The sequence below is a fragment of the Coffea arabica genome, chromosome 4e, assembly GCF_036785885.1.
Source record: "Coffea arabica cultivar ET-39 chromosome 4e, Coffea Arabica ET-39 HiFi, whole genome shotgun sequence".
Taxonomy (NCBI): domain Eukaryota; kingdom Viridiplantae; phylum Streptophyta; class Magnoliopsida; order Gentianales; family Rubiaceae; genus Coffea; species Coffea arabica.
This window is the reverse complement of record NC_092317.1, coordinates 11,628,053-11,649,564: the sequence shown is the minus strand read 5'-3', so window position 1 is coordinate 11,649,564 and position 21,512 is coordinate 11,628,053. Positions and strand designations below refer to the sequence as shown.

General features: G+C 33.0%; 2 protein-coding genes across 2 annotated transcripts; both read right to left on the bottom strand.

Moving 5' to 3' along the window:
- Positions 1 to 4,219: 4,219 nt before the first annotated feature.
- On the bottom strand, positions 4,220 to 7,433 carry LOC113741742 (uncharacterized). Its single transcript, XM_027269351.2, has one exon. The coding sequence runs from the start codon at positions 7,287 to 7,289 to the stop codon at positions 4,428 to 4,430; it is 2,862 nt and encodes a 953-aa protein (XP_027125152.1). The 5' UTR covers positions 7,290 to 7,433; the 3' UTR covers positions 4,220 to 4,427.
- A 9,716-nt stretch (positions 7,434 to 17,149) lies between these two features.
- LOC113740769 (major allergen Pru ar 1-like) lies at positions 17,150 to 18,396 on the bottom strand. The gene is made up of 2 exons (XM_027268294.2): positions 18,161 to 18,396; positions 17,150 to 17,558 (listed from the first exon to the last, which is right to left on the bottom strand). Exons 1-2 carry the CDS (start codon positions 18,342 to 18,344, stop codon positions 17,260 to 17,262), a joined length of 483 nt encoding a protein of 160 aa, XP_027124095.1. The 5' UTR covers positions 18,345 to 18,396; the 3' UTR covers positions 17,150 to 17,259.
- Between the last annotated feature and the right edge of the window lie 3,116 nt (positions 18,397 to 21,512).

Below are 21,512 nucleotides of genomic sequence, written 5' to 3'. Positions count from 1 at the left end.
CAGTTTTTGAAATTTGATTATTTTTTTCCAACCCTAAAAAAAAAAAGATATCTACGGCATCATAATGACCCTAATATGATTTGCAGAAAAGAAAAAAAAAAAAAGAGGTACTGTTGGGCAATCCTTTTTGGCATGCTTTGTGTTGTAACGCTACATCATAATATTTAAAATTTGGTCTGCTTTACTTTTGATAGATTTACCCTTTCCCTTTATAGAGTTTTGATAGGGAATCTGACGGCAAAACCACAAAATTAGTTTAATGTGATATTTTAATGGGTTGCAGTCATGGGTCCATGATACGTCGTTGAAATTACAAAGGGATTCTTTGCATATTTTCAAACGATAAGTCGTTTTTGACTTTTGTGTGGGCATTTTGCGTATTTGATCATTTTTTTCTCTTTTTTTTTCATAACAAATATGTCGTTATGGTTTATATTGGATCTGTGAACAATGGAAGAATAGTTACTTATATTTCACAATTTTTTTGGTTAAGTCATTTATGTTTAAAATGATGCAAAATAGTTCTTCACTTATTTAAAACGTATCGATCTATTTCAAATCCAATTTCAGCCTATTTTCTGATCACGAAAAGCTATTTTACTATTAAATTAGTATTTTTTACATTGAAAGGCCAATTTGGATGATTTTAAATGTCGGTGAGTAAAAATAATTTTCAAGATGGCAGAACCATTTTTATCATTTTTTCCAAATAGAGTATTGGAAATCAATGTAAAACACTAATTAAACCATTTTGTTGATAATATCAGCAGAACTCATCAAAGTTAAAAAGTAGAAGTATAAAAAACTGTATGAAAAATATAAGACCAATTATAATGATTATTAGGACTGTGTTATTTTTCCAGGCGAATCATCTGAAAGCTCTAAAGAACCAAACACAAAATAATATACCCACAAATGACAACAGAGGCTTTTTTGAGTTAAGATAAGTGAACCGCGCGATAATCAAACTTTGCAAAATACTAAGATTAAAAAGGCAACAAGAAAAGCAAAGACAGCTGATAATATATGAGGAATAGTTTTAAGTAGGATTGGAGAAACTTTGCTATTTTATAAAGGGGGCATGAATTTTTTTTTTAATTCTTGCAATTAGAGCTGTCAACGGGTGAGGGCACGTGCCAGAATTGAACATTTCAGATCTGGACCAGTTTTAGTACGCATATTTCGGATTTGACCCGTATACCTGACGGGTCTTATACTTGATCTTCTGGATTCGGGCCTGACGGGTCCCGGATACTGGTCGGGTCGGATACAGGTCAAGTCAAGTCGGATATGGGTCGAACTTATAATAAATATATATTTTTATAATTGTTAATTTATTATATAATGAGTATTATTGTATTAATATTATATATATTTTATAATTATTAATTTATTTAAATGGGTTTGGGTCAAATACGGGTCAAAATGCAATACTCCGTCTTCGACCTGCTGTTTTATTAGGAAAAATGTGTCTAGGTTCGAGTCAAATAAATGGAATTATATTTGTACCCTTACCCATAAAAAATTAGTGGGTCTGAGGCAGATCTTGGTCTAGATCTGGATCGTTGACAGACCTACTTACAACTGTATACAATTTTGTGATGAGTGTAAACATCAATGACAAAATTTTCTATTGAGTTAAATTTATAATTAACGTTTTCCTATTTATTTATTTTTTAGAATCTTTTTCATGTAACTGCTTTCAACTTTATTTAAAATACTGTTCTAATGCCAGTCTTTTTCTATGGCTTGGGTATTGGAATTTAAGGAATTAAACTTAAAAATTATCCATTTGGAAAAACAACAAAAATAGTCCCTTATATTTTATAAAATCTTTTTTGTCCCTTACGTTAAATGATGTAGAATGGTCCCACAAGTATGTAAACTTTTCTAATGTAGTCCCAAAGTGGCCGAAAATATGTTTGAATTGTTTGCACCAACTTAGTGGAAAAAAAAAGATTTTTTTGAAATGGGAGGCACTATTTGTGTTATTCTACATCTATATAAAAGAACAAGTAACCCCTGCCCCTGAACATTTCCCTATATTTCACTTTGCCTCTTGAACTTAGTTCCCTAACACCCGTACCCCTAAACTCTTTATCGAGTTTCAAATAAGAACTCTCATTTTTTCCCCCTCCTTTACTTCTTTTTTTTTTTAAAATTCTTTCTATTGTCTTTCTTTCCTAGCGGGTGCATTTGTATTCACATTCTAAAACTTTATATGACTCTAATTAACTATAAAAATTGTTGGAAATAATAATGCTTATGAGAAATAGTTTACCCTCTTCACAAAATTTGTCAAATATAATCCTTCTGAAGTTAAAAAAATAAAAATCATCATACTTTCACAGTGGTTTCAATTTTTGGCTTCCAATGTTCCTGATGCCTTGCCAATTTGAATTACATTCTAAATTTCGAATAAAATCGATAAAAAAATGAACGAGAGAGTTAAAAAAGGCAAATGAAAGAAAGAAAAGAATACATGACGAAAGAAACACTAATTTGAGATGTGTAACTCTCATTATTATATCAAAACTATTTTCAATGTGCAGCAACAACAATATTCATGAGAGTCATTGTTAGTAACTTTTGTATAAAATTTAAGGATAATTTCAGAAACCTTCCATTGATGTTTCTGACAATTTCACTGAGCTCCCTTGACGTTTTCAATATTACACTTACCTTCCTTGATGATAGACAATGACTATAATAACCTTCATAATTTTTCAAAAGACAGGCCGTTGATAAGAAAGGGAAAAAGATAAAAAAAAAAGGAAAATAAAAAATGGGAAACAATTCTTCTTGACTAGGTCACATATTGTGGCCAAACTATTTTAGTCATGGCCATTAAATTGTAATTTTCTATCACTCAAATACGTTGATCAAGGAAGATGTCTCCTTCCTTATCATCAGCTTGCCATCACATCCCTACAACTGTTCTAAAAAATTCTCTTGAATTCCTGATCTCCTAAAAGCTAATTCGAAACCTATAACTTTTTTTTATTCTGCCATCCTACTCATTACAACGTTGGTATCACTATCCATAAATTGAAATAGAATGAAAATCTAAAATTTTCATGCCAATTCGGTAAGGCCAAGAGTTCAAGTAGGTTAGCCATTCAACTATGGATTTGCTGGTTGAATTAGTGGCTATATAACATAACAAAATGTAATTAGCCAATCGGTTGTTGAACTGGCTAGTTTTTTGGATTTTATTGGTTGACCTGACGGGTTATCAAACAATCAATATGTTCTTTCTTTATTTGGTCTAATTACTAATCCGGCATACTTAGGTAGTGGTTCACCTGGTTGACTAGTTGAATTGTCTGGTTTGGCCGAATTTAGTAACTATAGGTAAAATTATTCGTGTTTTACACAAAATAGAAACTTTTTATCAAGTCGAGGCTTGTTTCTGAAATACTAAAAATATTTTCAACTATTTAAGAAACACCTAAAATAAAAATCAATAAATCAAAGTTGTAAATCATTTATTTTCAGTTTCACCCATTCGCCACCTTACCACCTTACCACCCAATCATCCAATTTCAAAGTTGTAAATCAAAGCTGTAAATCATTTATTTTCATTATTCCACCTTACCACCTCATCTAAGTACAATGATTACATATTCCTTTAAAAAGTTGATTTTCTGAAAAACGACTCAAATTATAGAACAGAGGGACTATTAATTTTGAACATTGATAACGGTTAAACATATGAACCATTTGAATTTGATATTATTATTTGGATCGGATCTAGATTGATTTAATTGGCTTAAATTTGATCCATTTAAAGCCCAAAATTGGCCTAAACTCCAACTCATTATTTCTCGTACGACACATGCTGTTGTCCAACAAAACATATAAACTAAATTCGTTTTTGTTTTTGAAATAGTACTATGAACTAAATTCGTTTATGTTCTATTTTGTCTTTAAAAAAAAGGTGATTTGTTCTGTTCATAGATAAAAAACAAAACAAAAGAGAAAAAGCACGAATATTAGCATACGGCCAACTTGGGGAAAAAAAAGAATTAAATTCTAAAAGTTAAAAATGTCGCAAAGAAATTTTAATTACATCTTTCGAGCTGATGTAGTAATTTTTACCAACAGAAAATAGCTAAAATATTTCTTTCTACTTATTTAATATCAAGTGGGGGGGGGGGGTGTTTCACAAATGAATTTATGAATTTGAAACTTAAACCAAGAAAAACTAAGAGCAGCATGAAGACTTCACATTGAATTAACATTCCGTTTCTGAAATCAAAGCATCTCAGGACTCATGTACAGCATGAAAGAAAATAAGAACAAAACTAATGAAGAAATTTTACAAAACACAACGGTGTGAAAAATTTTAGATGAATAAGATGTAGAACAAAAAAGGGACTCTTTTCTGATTTGTGATAAACTCAATTTCAGATAGAAAATGAATGTTAACAGGAGAAATCTGCTTGTTTAGTGAAGGCACCAAGAGGCGAAGTGTTCTCTTCCCAGTAGTCTTCAGTACTCTTTATTTCTTCCCCATACACCCATTCTTCCTCTCCCTTTTTGTATTCAAGTCCACTAGTTTCTGAGCAAGAAATTGAAACTTCTCTCCAGTTGCTCCAGATTCTTAGCATGATATAAAGCAAAGCCAAGCAAATGAGCGTTGATGTGAAGACGATGGCCACTATGATTCCAACCACTGCAGTATTTGACAGCTCTTTCTTCCCATGTCGTGCAGATTCCAGACATGATACTAGCGGTGGGCCACATAGCTTATCATTGCCTAAGAAAGAACTTAGTGGGAATCCTGAAAAAGTTGATGGAAGTTCCCCTTGGAGGTTATTATTTGAGAAGTTTAGCCTGTGAAGACTTGAGAGTTGGCCAAGTGACGATGGAACTTTTCCTTCTAGTTGATTGAGAGAGAGGTTTAGTCTTTCTAACTTCACGAGATTTCCAAGAGATGGAGGGATTTCACCAGAAAGGGAATTCTTGCTCAGGTCTAAAATGACTTGTAGTTCAGTTAGGGTGCCAATCTCTGATGGTATCGAGCCGGTTAAGTTGTTCTCAGAAAGCCTGAGCTCATAGAGTTTCTTGCATTGTTGGATGGTTGGTGGAATGGGACCAGAAAGATTGTTACTTTGAAGATTCAGGACATTCAGAGACGTAAGATTGCCAATGTCAGATGGGATTGTTCCAGAAAGGGTATTGCTGCCGAGAGAGAGTTTAAGTAAGCTTGAACAGTTGCCAAGCTCTACTGGCACTGTTCCATTGAACTTATTGAATGAGAGATCTAGTTCCCCAAGGTCTTCCATACTCCCTAACCATGTAGGAACTGTTCCTGAAAAGGAATTGTTGTTAAGGAGAAGGTGTTTAAGCTTTTTCAAACCGGAAAGCTCAAGTGCCAGCTCTCCTGAAAGATTATTGGAAGACAAATCAAGGAAGTAGAGCTCCTTGAGCTGGCCTAAATGAGGAGGAATGCTACCAGTGAGAATATTATTTGCAAGTCGGAGACGAGTCAGGTTTTTAGACATGGCTAAAGTAGAAGGAATTAGGCCTGAGAAACTGTTATTTGTCAAGTCTAGAAGTGTCAAAGAATTTGAACCTGACAAGGGAGAAAGGGTTCCACTAAATCTATTGTGAGAAAGATTTACAATCCCGAGGTTTTTCAGAAGGGAAAGAGATTCTGGAAGTGGACCTTCAAATGAGTTATTGTAAAGGCTTAACATGATCAGCTGGGAAAGGAATCTGAATGTTGGTGGCAATGTTCCGGATAGTTTGTTGTCAGCCAAGGTCAACTTTTGAAGCTTTTGGCAGTAGCCTAGGCTTGGTGGTATTGAACCTGACAAGTCATTCTGCCTCAGCAGTAGAAAAGACAGATTCTTTAGCCTTCCAATTGTTGCAGGAATTGAACCTGAGAAACGGTTTCCAGAGAAATCAATCTCAATTAAGCTGCTGCAGTTTGTTAGCTCCATCGGAATGCTTCCTGACATCTGGTTGTCATACAGATAGATAATGCTCAAGCTCTGAAGCTTTCCTATTTCAAGAGGGATTGCTCCTGTAATCATGTTGTCAAACAGATAAAAAGAAACTAAGTTGCTCATGTTTCCAATCTCTGGAGACAGAGTTCCACTAAAGCTGTTATTGTTGAGCAGAAGATCTGTCAATTTCTCTAATCTTTCAAGGCTGGAAGGTAATGATCCCTGAAAGTTGTTACCCGATAGATCCAATTGTTGAAGGGACGAGCAATTCAGTATCTGCATGGGAAAGCTACCAGATAAATTATTTCGAGCCAGAAAAAGCTGTTGAAATTTGGAATCAGGAATGCAGAGACTTCCAGGAATGCCACCAGTCAAAAAATTATCAGATAGAGCTAAAGCCTGAAGATTTTTCAGCTGAGAATTGGATAGATTAATGAGCCCTGAAAGCTTATTTTCTGATAGGTCAAGCACCTCAAGCTGGCTTAATTGGTTAAGCTCTACCGGGATTTGGCCATCCAATTCATTCCCGTGCAAGTTCAGGTACTGCAACTTGGACCCAAACTTGGTCGGAATTCCCCCAGAGAGGCTGTTGTTGGCTAAGTTGAGGATTTCAAGTGACTCAAGGCTTCCAATTGAAGCAGGAATTTTTCCTTCAAGTCTGTTGTTTGATGCTGCAAAGTCCTGAAGGTCAGTACAGCTACCGATCTCGGGTGGAATGGGACCATCAAGATCGTTCTCCTGCAAATCAAGAGCTTTCAAATGCTTCAAGTTTCCAATTTCTTTTGGTATGCTTCCATTGAACTGGCAATATGCAAGTCCCAGAACTCTCAGTTCAGTCAAGTTACCGATTTCAGGTATAACTTGGCCAGTTAACAAGTTATCTCCTATTCTCATAACTTGCAACTTCTTCAGAAGACCAATCTCTGCAGGAATTATCCCAGAGAAAGAGTTAGCGAAAAGCAGCAATTGCCTTAGCTCTTGAAGCTTACCAAGATCAGGTGGGACCATTCCAGTTAGAGAATTCATCGACAAGTCGAGAATTTGGAGAGAGCTGAGCTGTGACAGTTGAGGAGATACTGAACCTATTAGTCCTGAACCTGAAAGATTCAGACTGACGATATTAACTTGATCGTTTGAGCATGCCACCCCATTCCAGTTGCAGAAGTTAGTCCCTGGAGTCCAATTTTCAAGAACTCCAACTGGATCTTCAAGTTCTGATTTTATTCTGAGAAGAGTGTCTGAGTCAGATAAAGTATCTTCTAGAGATGCTACAAGTACAGAACCAAGAACTGAGAAGAAAATCATTAAATAACAAAGATGCAGGCTGGCCATTTCAAAGTTTGTCACTTGGAATCATCTAGTATCAAGTTTTGGTGAATTTGACTAAGGAATTCAATCCATTTCGAGAAACAAACAAAAGAAGAAGAGATTCAAATTTCAAAAATTATCAGAAGAACAGCAAAGAGATCATAGGAGTTCAAGAACAAAAAGGGTAGCAGATGACAGTGATAAACTGCCATGCCAATGAGTTTATATAGTTTCATTGACGTAAGCCTTTCTAATCATCTTTACAGGGTGAAGCAATAATCATAAAAAATGCATGAAAAGTTAAAAAAACTTTCTCATGAACAGGTGTTTTTCTAAGACTATTTACAGTATATCTTCTTTCCTACTATTTTATTTTACTTTTGCCGACAAGGAAATATTTTTGCCAAATTATAAAGAATCCCAAAATTTTCAGGTATATTGAACTGAATAATTTCAGATTAATTAATCACCAAAGTTGTATATTCAACGTGTTTGGTATGGTGCCTTAGCTCATTAGCTGTGGTTGAGTATATCTTCATATTTGGTCTCTCATGTCATAATAGCATGTCTGTGAAATTGGTGTTGGTACCTTTACTCAAGTGTTCTTAAGCATTGCATTAGTCAACATCAAATATGAGAAACTTGGACTAAAAAGCACCCAAAACTCTTTGAACTGAAAATCTTAATATTTTCCCTTAAAAGAAACCTTTTCGGATTTGAACCATGTAAACCTGCAGCATGTATGTATTTTTACACATACTAAGTATAAATTGATGCGACATATACACTAGATTTCGTGTGATATTCATCAAATGTTTACGTGTTAAATATTTAAACCTGCTCTTTTAAAGAAATTGTTTCGTTGCCTATTTATTCAGAATATTCAAATTTTATATAATTATCATTTATTCAAAATTGACAATGTATAGTATATAAAAAATTAATTCTAAACTTATTATCCCTAATGTCTAAACTGGTCCAAGGTTTAACACAGATTGGTCCTCTCATTTTCAAGTTGTTGAAAAAAGGTATGATAAATGCTTCTCAAGGTAATGATAGAATCATGGAAGGATGGAGCATGCCGCAGTAAAGATAAGATGGTCCGATGGCTAAGCTGAAATATGAGAACAAAAAAGCTATGGGAGAAAACGCACTTGCCGCTATAACAAGAAACTTCAACATAGTGGGGCTATCCCTACAAGGTTTTCCACCCATGGCCAGTGCCAATTTTTGGATATATTGGATGTGCAATGAATGTGACATTGGATAAACAGTGCTACAGAAAATCATGGGATTTTTAGGGATCTATTGGAAAACATTGGCTTATACTATTTGACTTCAAATACATGTGTTCAATGACCTTTGTCAATTGTCAACAAAATAGGTAAAATTTCATTATGCTAGAAGTCAGAGGTTCAATCAGCATCACAGTACTACATCAGGGCGATGAATTTGCCTTATTTTCCATTGCTTTTTCTCCTCAAACTCCTCTTCATAGGGATCTTGTCCATTCCAACCACTTTCTAAGATAATGTACATGTCTATTATTCATTGATTTACATTGTAGTTTCCTCTCTCTTTCTCATTCAATGCAAACAAAAATTAAGAAGCAGCCATGCTTCAGATGCTGTGGATATCAGAAAGTGGAGTAATACATTTTAGGTTAATCGCACTTTATCCCCTTTACGTATGGGCTATTTTTCAATTTATACCACAACGTTTGTTTTTCTACAGTTTACCCCAAAGACTAACGGTCAACCCTAATGAAGATAAACAGAATACTGAAAAGACAGTAATGCCCTTAAGAAAATAATGAACAACTCAAAATACCCATATCTCTAGGTTTATGAAAGGAATAAAGAAAAGTTTCCAAAATTACCCGGGAATAATGGAGGAGGGAAATTTCCCTCCATCTGGCACATGGGACAAAAAAAAAAAAGAAATTCCGGAACCTTTTGATACCTTTTGTCATTGTGGGTCATCTTTTCTCTCTCATTTATCAGCCACTTTTCTCTCTCCTCTATCTACCCATGAAAAGTGTCCACATGCATGCCGGTTTTGAATAAAAAGAAAATATAGCTATCTAAAACTCTTTTTGACTTATTCATGTATAGAGCAAAATTAAAGACAATAATAACAGATTATTAATGAAAAATTCTTACATTTTAATTTGAGCAGCAGTAAAATCTTCTTTCCGGATTTTCAAGTGTCCAAGAGGTGCACAATGGTGCCTCTTTACCATATCCACACATTTTTTGGGGTGATTTTTCAATGTTATTTGAAGCACTTTGTGACATTTTTATGATACTTTTGGTTGACAAAGAAAAATTTTAGGAGCTGTTGAATCTGTTGAAATGAAAGAGAAAAAATAGGCTGCAACTGGATGGAAGCATGAAAGAGAAAAAATAGGCTAAAAAGCATCAGACATCCCTTTTTATAACTCATTAAGGGACATTTTAGTCTGTCAAAACAAACAGTTCTCTTCCAATGGCAATTTTGGCATCTTGAAGTTTCTAACGATGCAATTGCTTTGCTGGACTGACGGAGGGGGTAAACTGTGAAAACACAAACGTTGGGGGGTAAATTGAGAAATGACCCATACTTAAAGGGGATAAAGCGCGATTAGCCCTACATTTTATGCTTTTGCACTTTTGCAGTCTACAAGTATTGTATACCTTCTAAAAGCGTGATCTATGAAGTTTCCCATCTAGGTCATGTGAATGATTACCAATAACAAATAGTGATATATCAATATATACCTGGTTAAGTCAAGAAATTTTAGTAGCTCGGTAATGACTCTCAACCATTTGTTAGTTCTTGTTTTATATATAATAGTATTACTTATCTTCATCTTTAAATTCTATTGTAGGTAATTGGTTTTGAAAAGCACGAATAGAAATTTCATGATTGGATTAGCTCATTTTGCTTTTGAATTATAAATATTACATTGATTTACAGTAGTCAAGCTCAAGATCACACTGCTTTGACTTGCTTCATTTTAATATTCAAGCCTATTAGTTGCCCCAACTTGGTCCAATTCTGCTTAGATCTTCTGTTGAAATCCTTTATTCCCCAACCAAAACCTACCTAATACCAAATTTAATACAGGAAAAATACACATGAGCAGAACAACCACAGTTGATTTCGGGGTGATCTGTTTTATTTTAATGCTGCACAAACCCCAGATGAAAAGAAAGCCATGTGAGGATTTGTTGTCGTTTAAGCTAGGGATATTCCATCTGTCTAGCTTGAATTGTTAATGCTTTTACTACAAGAAAGCAATGCGTTTAGGAGCATTCTTGATAGAAAAAGACCCAAACAAATGAGGACAAAGATGCATGCTCCACAAGGATTTTTCGTTTCATAGTGAACACATGTAATTACCACAGCTTTAAGCTTTATCTTATTCTACATTTGCTTATTACCTTGAGTAATTTTATGATATTAGATATCTTCAAATGCCACCTAACATGTGAAATAATATCAGAGGAAGGGGTGTATTTTGGACTAGCATAACTAATTATATTCTGTTAAAAATATGAGAAATTCTATGGTTCCTTTTGGATATTATTCCCTCTGTTTGTATCTCTCACTGACGATAACAATTTAATTATTTAACAATATTTAATTTAAGGATCAATAACATTTTCTTTACCGTCTAACAGTGAATTTTACTTGTAGATACGACACCGAATACTCGCAAGAGATCGTTGAATCTCCCGAAAGTATCATACCTTAACTACACTGAAAATTTTGAGATGATCTGTTATAAACAGCGGTCTATGTTTTGTGGTCTCACCATGAGGTAAGTGCCATAAATGGGATTCACTTGTGGAAAGTCGAAACTAGCTACCATATTGTGGAGCTGATTTATCTATATCATAAAATAGCATTGAATTTTTCTATAGAATTGTGAAAGACAGACTGTGAAAAGTATATATATGCAATGATTATCAACAACTAAAGGTGCAATATCCTAACTGGACTACAGAATTTTCTTGCAAGGTTATGGAGACGGGTGGAATAAGATTTCCTAGTACCACATATCGAACAATCTCAATCCAAAAGATCCAACATCGTTTGTTCCATCAAAAACCCAAGACAAGGAAACTTGCTTTTAGCCATGCGGGAAGAGACTAGTGCTATCCATTTGCTGATCACATCTGTGCATTCTACACATACACTACAATGATGGCTGCCTCCATCTTTATGATTCCTAAACAAAGCCACATTGTTAAGCCCTAATTGCTACAACAATAATTTTTCTCAGGTAAATGTTACTTTTTGTTTTTTTTTTTAAGATGTTGACAGACTTTATGGAAAACATTTGGGGTGCTTGCTAAAGATTTTTTTTTAATTAATTTTCTTTAGGTTAATTCTCTACCTAATATTTTGTCCAAATCTCCAATTCCAAGTGGCCCAAACACATAGAACCAAAATAACACCACCAACTTTGGAATTAAGAAAAAAATGAGATATGCGATTGAGATCGAAGTATAGTTGAAAATGGAGAGGCTAGGGACTTTAAAAATGTGATATAAATCCAAAGGAGAAGGTACATCATTGTTGGTCTGAATAATATCTATAGCAAAAGAACAAATTAAAGGAATTCCTTCCATCTATCAAGGAATTTAAAAAAATTATCACAGGAAGAACATTTTCTCTTTCTTGGGTCCACTTTGAAGAAAATAATGCTACAAGAAAGGGAATAAAACCATCTAAAAGAAGTACACCTTAAGTCATTTATCCATCACTTCATTCTGTTCTGATGAATGATTGCTGACTTTTGGGAACTAATATTCGTTTTTAATGCTCTAAGGAGTTCTTGATGGATAAGGAAGAAGTTGACTTTAGTTTGCTTTCCAAATAATTCATGTAACCTCATCCATTAGATTTCAAAAGTAGAGATAAGGAGGCCCTCTTTTTATTAAAGCTATTAAGAAGTAGGTGTTTTATTTGGATTTGTTTTCCGAGGAATTAACTTGGTGGTTCTATTACAACACAAGAAAATGAAGGAAGCCACCTTTGGAATCCTGTCAAATCAATTTATAAAGGAAAGTGTTGATTCCTTGAAAGAAAAGCAAACCGTAGACACCTTAACATGCCCTATGTATATTAGTGTATATAATTTCTAGATAAAGAAATGCAGTCTTAGCCACTAATGTTTGGCTTGTGTACCATATTTGTTTTTAATATTTCGAATAAAATAATTCTGGTCCTGAAATTTCGATTTTAGGTAAACCAAGGATTACTAAAGAAAAATCATAATAACTAATTCTTAAAATGAAATAAAAAATTTTGACTTTGCATTTTTGGTCTCTTATGCTTGGAGATTTGAGATGATATAAAATTTATAAAAATCTCTAAAGCACTTTATATTAGCACAGCACTATCTTGTCACTAAAAGGCATCACATCGTTAAATTAGTTATAAGTAATCGAATAATAATACATAAGTAATATATAAAATTAAAGTTAGTGGTACAAGATGAGAGTTCTAACTTAATATATAAACTTTATTCTAAGTACATCTTACACAAATCCTTGCTTGACTTGTGCATATAGTGTTGGTTATAGTTAGGAATTATGATTACAATAAGTTAACTAATCAAAGTAAATACCAATAGAAAGTGCTTATAGGGAATTTTTCAAACAAAGTGCTTATAGGGAATTTTTCAAACTTCCTTTTTTTCCCTTGGCTTTTTATCTAATTAAAATTTAAATCTCCAATGACAAAGTTTTAAAGTACTTATTTTAGTGTTTGAGTATATTGATAATTTTATTAAATAATTCTATAAGAAAACCTACTTAATGTAAAACTTAATTTATAACCTATTGACATGCAAAAAGAAAAAAGAAAATGCTAGATGATCAACTTAATTTTTATATAATATATAATGCTTGCAGTTCAAAAGGGACATGCCATTGAATGTTTAATAATGAATAAGTAAAAAAATGGTAGAATTTATCAATGAATTATTTATAGTGCAAAATAATAAACAATTATAATATGCCAAATTTGAGACCAATTATGCAAAAAATTTAAAAAATATGAGAACTAAGTGGTATGAATACATAGAATAAAATTTTAATTAGCATTTTCACTTTTTTTTCTATAAGAATTCCTAGTGCACACTAATGCAATTCCAATGTGATTCATAATTCCTTTCATCATAAAAACATAAACATTTGATTCTAAATATTGGGGGAAGCACTACATTGGGTCAAATTCTAAATATTAGGGGAATAAAAAGGCAAAGTCAAGATTGTTCACTAATGATAATTTGATTTTGACAATTAAAAATTGTTTAATTTTCATCCATTTTTTGATTTTGTCAAAAATCAGAAACTTTGAGGACCACATTTATTTCGATCGAAATATTAGAGTTAAATTTGGCGTATAAACTATATATTAGTGGCCGAAACTACGTTTCTCCCAATCCCCGGAAGATTTAACAGATAGAACATTTTCCCTAATGACACGGTTTGGATACTAAATAGCTATATGAACCTTGACTTTAATTTGGTTGTGTAATATTATGATTTATAGATGGAATTATGATCAATATTAGGTCTATATACATTATCTTCTTTTCCTATCCTTTCATGTGCTTTGGTAGGTGTTGTTGATTGATTTCAAAGAAGAAAACTTAATGAGAGCTTAAAAAAATTAACTACATCTTTATTATCTGAACATTAAGTTTACTTGGGTAAAAGTGTTCGTTAGTTTTGTAGTACAACCAACACTAAAAATAAAGTTGGCCTTTATTATTATTTTTAACTTTTTGTGTCTTTACATAATTCTAACAAGATCTGGAGATTTGTCTTGGCACTTATCCATTTTTCAGAAATGAAGTGATAGAAATATTCATGCAAAATATCAAACAGGGCAATTGGATGACTCAAAAGTGGAGCAGAATTTGGATGACTTGAACATGAACCCGCATAAAGAGGTAATGCAATTGGACAACTCCAAAATTGGGCGGTAAGAGATATGACATCAATAGAATTAGGATTAATTTTTTATACACTGAGAGTGATTGCACTGTCAATGTTAGATAAATGACAATTATGTAAAATTTAAATATAAAATTCAACTTTTGTATGTGTATCATGGATCCAATAGTAATAATGTATATATTGTTAGTATATATAGAATTTTCTCGTAAAGTTATCCTTAAAACATAATTTAATAAACTTTACTTGAAATTACTTTTGTGCTAAACTATTGTGGACAATCATGAATTGATGAAAAAAGACCCTTAAGGCCAATTTAAACTACTATTTTTTGGAGTTTTTGTAAAAAAAAAAAATTTCTGAAAAAAAAAGTAATACAAACAAGGTCTTAATTTACATGCATCCACAAATTTTGAAGAATAAGGGTTTAGAATGCCAAAATTGTAGTTTGACTTTTTATCTTCCCGCACTTCGTGATTCTATATGAATCAAAGCTACATCTACTAATAACAGCACTCAAAAGTATATTTCATAGAGGAAGTGCAGATATTACTAATGGTTTGGCTAACTTGTTGGGAGAGATTTCAGCTGTTAGTTTTTTAAAAAGCGTAATTATTTCGAAAAAAGTGTCTAAATACAGGGATGTATTAATTATAATTGTGTGTATTAAGATGAAAAATTACATGTGATTATGTGTCTTAACGTGTACTCGTTGAACATCGTTACAAAATTCCTATTACTAAACGAGTACTATGTTGTTTTCTTTTTCGCTTTTTTAGCATACTTTTAAGTAACTTCCCTTCTTTTTTACCCTACCCCACAAAAATAAATAAATAAATAAATCCCTTTAAATAGTCAATCCTGTCGTTGCTGACTTCGTGTTCTGTGGTTCATATCGTAGAAACAAATATACAGACACCAATTGTTTAGCTAAGCATAACCAACTCGCCTTAAGTGAATTCCCAACCAGGTAAAGTATAAAGTGCAGGTCTGATTGTAGATTAGGGGTTCAAATCTTTGCATCCACAATAAAATTTAAAGAATATATTGTAATGTGCCCCTTTGGTCTAAAGGTGAGAATCACTCTATCTAGCCCCTCTAAATCTAGGTGGACCCTCCCTTAGATACATTAAAGTAGATGTAGTAGAAATAGTGGTTAGGGATCAAACTCTGCACTTACAGTAAAATTTAAAGAATGTGTTGTAGTGTACCCCTTTGATGTCGAGGTGAGAACTACTCCCTTTAGCCTCTTTGGCCCAATTGGACTCTTGCCTGGATGGATTAAAGTAGAAGTAGTGTAGAAGTTGTAAATTGACCAAAAAAAAAATTGTTTAGCTAAGCATATAGTATACACCAATTTTTAATTTTTATACTGTTTATAGAGGTGTTTGATGTATCAGGCTAATGAACTTTCTCTTTCTTGGAGCCAACTGATTTTCTTTTCTTTTTTTTTTTCAATACATACCTCTTGGAAATTTAGAGTTTTATATATCACTACTTGCAACTATTTTTCTTTGCTTCTTACTTGATTACTAAAACCTTTCTAATTATGCCTCTCCTGTGAAATCTGTATATGCATGGAAAATTTGAGAGTTTTAATTCGTTTTTAAACTTATCATTGGCCAGTTAAATACCATGATCAATCATAAAAAAAGTCATCATTTGCAGCCACTAGCTAGTTTTGTTGTTATTATGATAAACTGTGCCACAGGAAGGCCATAATCTTAAGAAGACAAATTGGAAGGTGAGTTACTTTTTGCATTATATGTTTCATTTGTTTAAATTAATGATTTTTTTGATTTAAGATTTTCCCTGTTATTACCATGGATGTGTTATTTATAGTTGGAAGGTTTAATTTTAGCATGAAATCTAAGGTTTCCAACTGATAAATAGTGTTATAGTTTCCACAAGTGTTAATTCCAATTTACACCTTTGAACTATTCCCTAATTTTTATTCTTTTAAGTTAGAAAGCTTTACTTCCTAGAATCTTATACATGTCCACTTTAGTCCACTATAAATGGAATGTACCAAAGTTAACAGAATAGTTGCTGCTCTTGGTTACCTTATAACTAAAATCAAAATATTCCGTTTACACAGTGACAGCAATTTTATATAGTCCTTCAACAATTGGGCTAAAGTGGAATGAGCTTAAGATTTTAAGCAACAAAGTGTTCCGAATTCTAGCTTAAGGACAAAAGTGCGATTTAGAGTATATTTCAAGAGAACAAAATGAAATTAACCCTTTCCAAAACTTGGTCATAATAAGGTAAACGGTCTCTTATTTTTTTTTTTCACAGGACTTATTAAATCTTAGAAGACATTGATTTTAGGTATTACAAGCTTAATTGATCTTTCCACATAGGACTTGCCCACAATTTGGACGGAGAGTTTATTATGATAGTTTTTTTTTCCTCTTTCTGGGGTGGTAGCCGGAGAGGGCAGTTAAGGAATGTGATTAGTGTTAGAAGGCATTCGCTCTATGTGGCTTTTTCGGATCGGACTTCTTGGCTATTGCAATTTGGAGAGTTCAATCTGGAAGTGTTTCTTTTTTTCTTTTCCGATTCTGCAATTGATCACTTTTGTTGTCTTGAATACCTACCAGAATAATGTTTTAGTGTTCATCATTTTTGTCTATGGTATCATATTCAGCAAGGGCTGGTCCAACTGATCAAATTTACTATTTATTTACGCAATATGACTCGGATAAAATATGTCATTGACAGGATCAATCCAATCATTATAAACTCTCACTGTCCTATATGTTGTGAGATAAACAGTTATTTATTGTAATTGACAAAAAAGGGTTTAAGGGATCCTCGATCCATTCGATGCAATTCAAAAGTTGGAGTTTTCTTGATCATTAACAGGTTGACACGAGGAATTGTTATCATTAGTAATTTAGTGAAACATGTTTTGCGAAACTTGAGGATTACAACAGTAAAGATCCTTATTGCCAAATCAAAGACACACAAAAGCCACAATGAAAAGAACTCCAATAGGGAAATTGAGAGATAAATCAGCAAATCTTGAAAGATGATTAGGCATAGGCATCAGGATTTTCGATGAGATAGGCCTCCACAACCTTGTACATACCCACAACTTTTTCTTTGCCTGCTTTGATATCTTCTTCTTTGAGTGAGAAATCTCCTTTGGTGTAGTACTTGCTAGTCACCTTGGAGACAGAACCACCTTCTGGAGTTGGCTCAAACTTGACCTCGTAAGTGATTTTCTCAAGGTTTTCTGTCAATGCACCACCTTCAATCAATGTGTAGTTGTAGGTGTAAGTTTCTTCATTGAGCTCATCAATCTGGTACTTCAAAGATCCAAAATGGCTGCCTGCAAGGCATTGACAATTTCAAACACAAGCGTGGCTGTAGCTTTCAATAAAATAGCAATAAATTCTGGAAAGTGCATTATATTTGTCCGATTGAAGGGTTTAGAAGGTATAGGACTTATACAGCATGATGCTTGAAAATTCGATCTGCAAAACTACCTTTTGTGAAGTCAAAAATCATTTCTACACTGTCAATGCAAATATTAATTTATGCTGGTGAGTTTGGATGAATAGCAAATCACGTCTATCCAAACTTATACACGATTCTTGAAAATTCGATCTGCAAATTTACTTTTTGTAAAGTCAAAAATTGTTTCTATACTGCTAATGCAAATATTAATTTTATACTGACGAGTTTGGATCAATGACAAATCACATCTATTTAAATTTTATATATATATGTATATATTGAACATCTAGTAAGCATCATGCGGTCTACTTTATAGAATTCTTTGCACTATGACTGTAGTAAAGATCATAAATAGTTTTATTAAACTGTAACAACTAGTTGAGATGTTTACAATTTTTGTTTTCTAGCTAGGACAGTAGCGTTTGAACTCCTAAAGCTTTCAGTACGTATAATGGAATGGCCTTGTAATCTTACCTTCAGCAAAGTTAATTTGCTTAATGCTTCCTGCTCCACCATTACCCTGGGTGATTTCAATGCTCTTAATGGCTTGTGGCATGAGTTTTGGGATTAAATTGTGGGAGTCTACAATGGAGGCTTTGAAGATTCTTTTAGGGGCGATTGGGGAAGTATATTCCTCATTGAAAGTTGTAACACCCATGACTATAGAAATTTCTTCTTAAGAGAATTGAAAGAAACTTAGAAAGCTGGGAGTTTTTCTGTGCTGCTGTGGATTGTAGGGGTGAAGATATTTATAGATGAACTATGGAGAAATTTTCTGCCAAAAATTGTCAGCATGTGCACCTTGGCAAATGAAAGGACACCTTATTCAGGAATCAGTCCAATATTGTTCTATTTTTCGTTTGGTTTGCATGTCTTTCTTGAAGGCTAGAGGCAGCAAGGGCCACTATATTGACAAGTCAAACATTTTTTCCTGAAGAAAATCAACATCGATGAGCATATTCGTCAGGAAAAATGCTTGAAGTGTCAGACATATGCAAGTTTGACATTAAACAGGACAGAGTTCAAGGCATGTTTCTTCCTTTTCCTGTACCTTCTCCTTCTCTTTCTTCTTATGCTATATACTTTCTTGTTTGTTTAGAATCTAATAGTCCTAAAAGCAGAACAAATTCAGCAATCTGAATATAAAAATTGGCCATATATCCTGATTGGATTGTTCTTTGTCCATCTTTAAACGTTATTTTCATTTATGAATTTATTGTGCAGTGAATACCATTTTTCAGTAAACAATTTGAATTGTTAGAAACTCAATTACCAGGCAGCCACAAGTTGAATGTAAATTTTTATTCACTTATTATTGCAAATTCTAGACTAACACAACATTTACATCTCTAGTAAATCTATATAATATTATGGACTAATCTTTCCAGCACGATCAACGTAAAGAGTTTGTTCGACAAGCAGGCTTTAGTGCACGTCACATTTGCAATTACATATTGTAATGCATACTTTGTTATGGTTTAATAGTTGATTAATATGCCCAAAGGGCCTAAAATTAGGACTTTGAAAATGCCACTGTAGGTATTTGCATGTACTAATGAACTAAACATTTTCATATAACATCGAATAATTGGCAGTTAAAACTTGTGTCTATTGTTCGTCAAGCTTTATGGATTTAATGCCTAAATGGTTCGATCGAACAAAAAAACTAAATAGTAATTTGAAAAAAAAAAAAAGAACCTTCATGAATAACGTTGCTGCAAGACGTGATTCATACTTGGTAGCAGAAACAAGCTGCTATGAAACAGATTGAAAGAGTTTTAATACATTGGACTAGTTCTTTGAAAACTTCTGAAAGACAAACCCTTTCTTACAAAGAGAGGCAAAATAGGTAACATAATTTCGTTGATATTCGTATAGCCTTAAACTTAAAGCTTAATTCAGAAAGGAAAACTTCTTTAATACTTTTTGAACATGATAAGACACGAAAGAAACTAAAAGAAAAAGGATAAAATTGCTAAATATATGCTAGAATTTATAACCAAGTGAGCAGTCAAGGCATATGCTTTTATGTAAATGAAGATCATATGCAGTTTTGGTTTGATTTAAAAATTCTACACTGTTTTCTATTTTTTCATTATTTTGAGTAAAAATAATTTTATTCTTCGTGGTGACCGTTAATCCTCTTTTAATTCAATAAATTGACGTACTTCTATTACTTTGTCCACAAGAACAAGTACATGTTGCATTTTTGTCCTAGATATCTTGCGTGCAATAATGAAATTTGCAATTAAGACTTTTATTTCTTTAGACAAATTAAATTAATTTTCCTGTAGCTAGTGGTGGACATATTCTTCATCCAAAATGAAACACGACAACAACCGAGCCTGAATAAATAAACAAATGCATAGGATTGAAAGATAAACCAAACTACTTGATATTCAAATCGAATTTGATTTGATAAGATCTTGTTTAAGTTTGGCTCGCCAATTAGTCAAACCAAAATTAAACACCATTTTATGTTTGATAACATTCAAACTCAATAAAAAGTTCGTTCAACCTAAGTTCAGCAAATAAACAAAACAATTTTAAACAAAATTTTAAACTCATTAAAATAATCAAACAAGTTTAAATATTAGAGTGTTTGGTTTGATTAGACTCATTTACACTTCTACAAATACAAGGGACCTGATCAACCTCCAAATTGAAAACAATTTCAAACATAAAATCTGAACCTATCTACCAAACAGTTCGAGGTGACAAAGAATAATTTGAGGAGAAAATAGATACAGTTAAACTGCAATTCTCAGGGTTCTAGCTCGCGAGGGAGTTGATTACCTAATATGGGAAAATTGAACCAACACTGGATGAAGTATGTCATACTTTCCTTTCATGTAATTGTCGAATTAAGCATACAATCAAATTGACTGCGAGATAAATCCTTAAAGCAACAAAAATTTGTTATGGCTATTTTTTCGTAGATTGAACATCAATCTTGTCTCTAACAACCATCTTTTGATGAAATGAATGTGGAAATCTAAAATCTCCTCATCTTCATATTCAGTTTGGCAAACTACACAAATTTCAGGATCCTTATTTTAGTTTCTTCTTTTGTTTTATTTCTGGATCGTGAGTTATTTGCATTGTTGAACTTTTTCTTTTCTTTTTTCTTTATTGATTCTCAACTAGACAAACAATCAAAAAGTTCAGAAATTCCATAAATCCATAGTCATTTTCTTATCCTTTTCATCTTTTGCATCTGTCTTCCATCACAACCAAATAAATCAATTCTACAAACTCCATTATCGTGTAAGGGGAGCCCCCCTTACAAGTTTGAATCTGTTAGGGAGGTTCTTTTAGAAATAAATCATCAACCCATGAAAATTTATAACATTTTCACAGTGAACTATATACTTTTTCTCCACTACTACATAAGTTCAAAGTTTGAATCCTGAACTTGACAACTGGAAATGGGAAGGGTGTGGGACGGAGTGAGAGGATTAAAAAAAAAAGTGAACTATATCCTTTGTATGGCATTAATTTTGCCCCATAGAAAAACTCCTGCCTCTATGTTATAAGTTGTCCACCTAATCAACCAACTCTTCAAAATCGAATTCTTGAATGCAATGTTTTCCTTTTGGTCTTTATCTTCCAAATGCCATCCACTGTGGTTTGATGCTTGTCCTCTGAAACTAGGTTGAAGTATTCTAAGTGATCCTCATCCAACCAAGCCAAACAAAAGTTAATTTTTGCTCGAATAAAACGTTATTCTAAAGTTTTTAGCTTGTTATGTATTGCTAGCACTTTTTTCAATATAATTAATGGAATAATTTTGTTTAATTAATCCCCAAAGTTGTATTGTCAACAT

What these genes read in the sequence shown, in the direction of transcription:
- LOC113741742 (XM_027269351.2), bottom strand. Translation starts at nt 7,289, where the DNA reads ATGGCCAGCCTGCATCTTTGTTATTTAATGATTTTCTTCTCAGTTCTT.
- LOC113740769 (XM_027268294.2), bottom strand. Translation starts at nt 18,344, where the DNA reads ATGGGTGTTACAACTTTCAATGAGGAATATACTTCCCCAATCGCCCCT. An exon ending in GCAAATTAACTTTGCTGAAG is followed by an intron (nt 17,559 to 18,160) that starts GTAAGATTACAA and finishes AATGCCTTGCAG; the next exon opens with GCAGCCATTTTGGATCTTTG.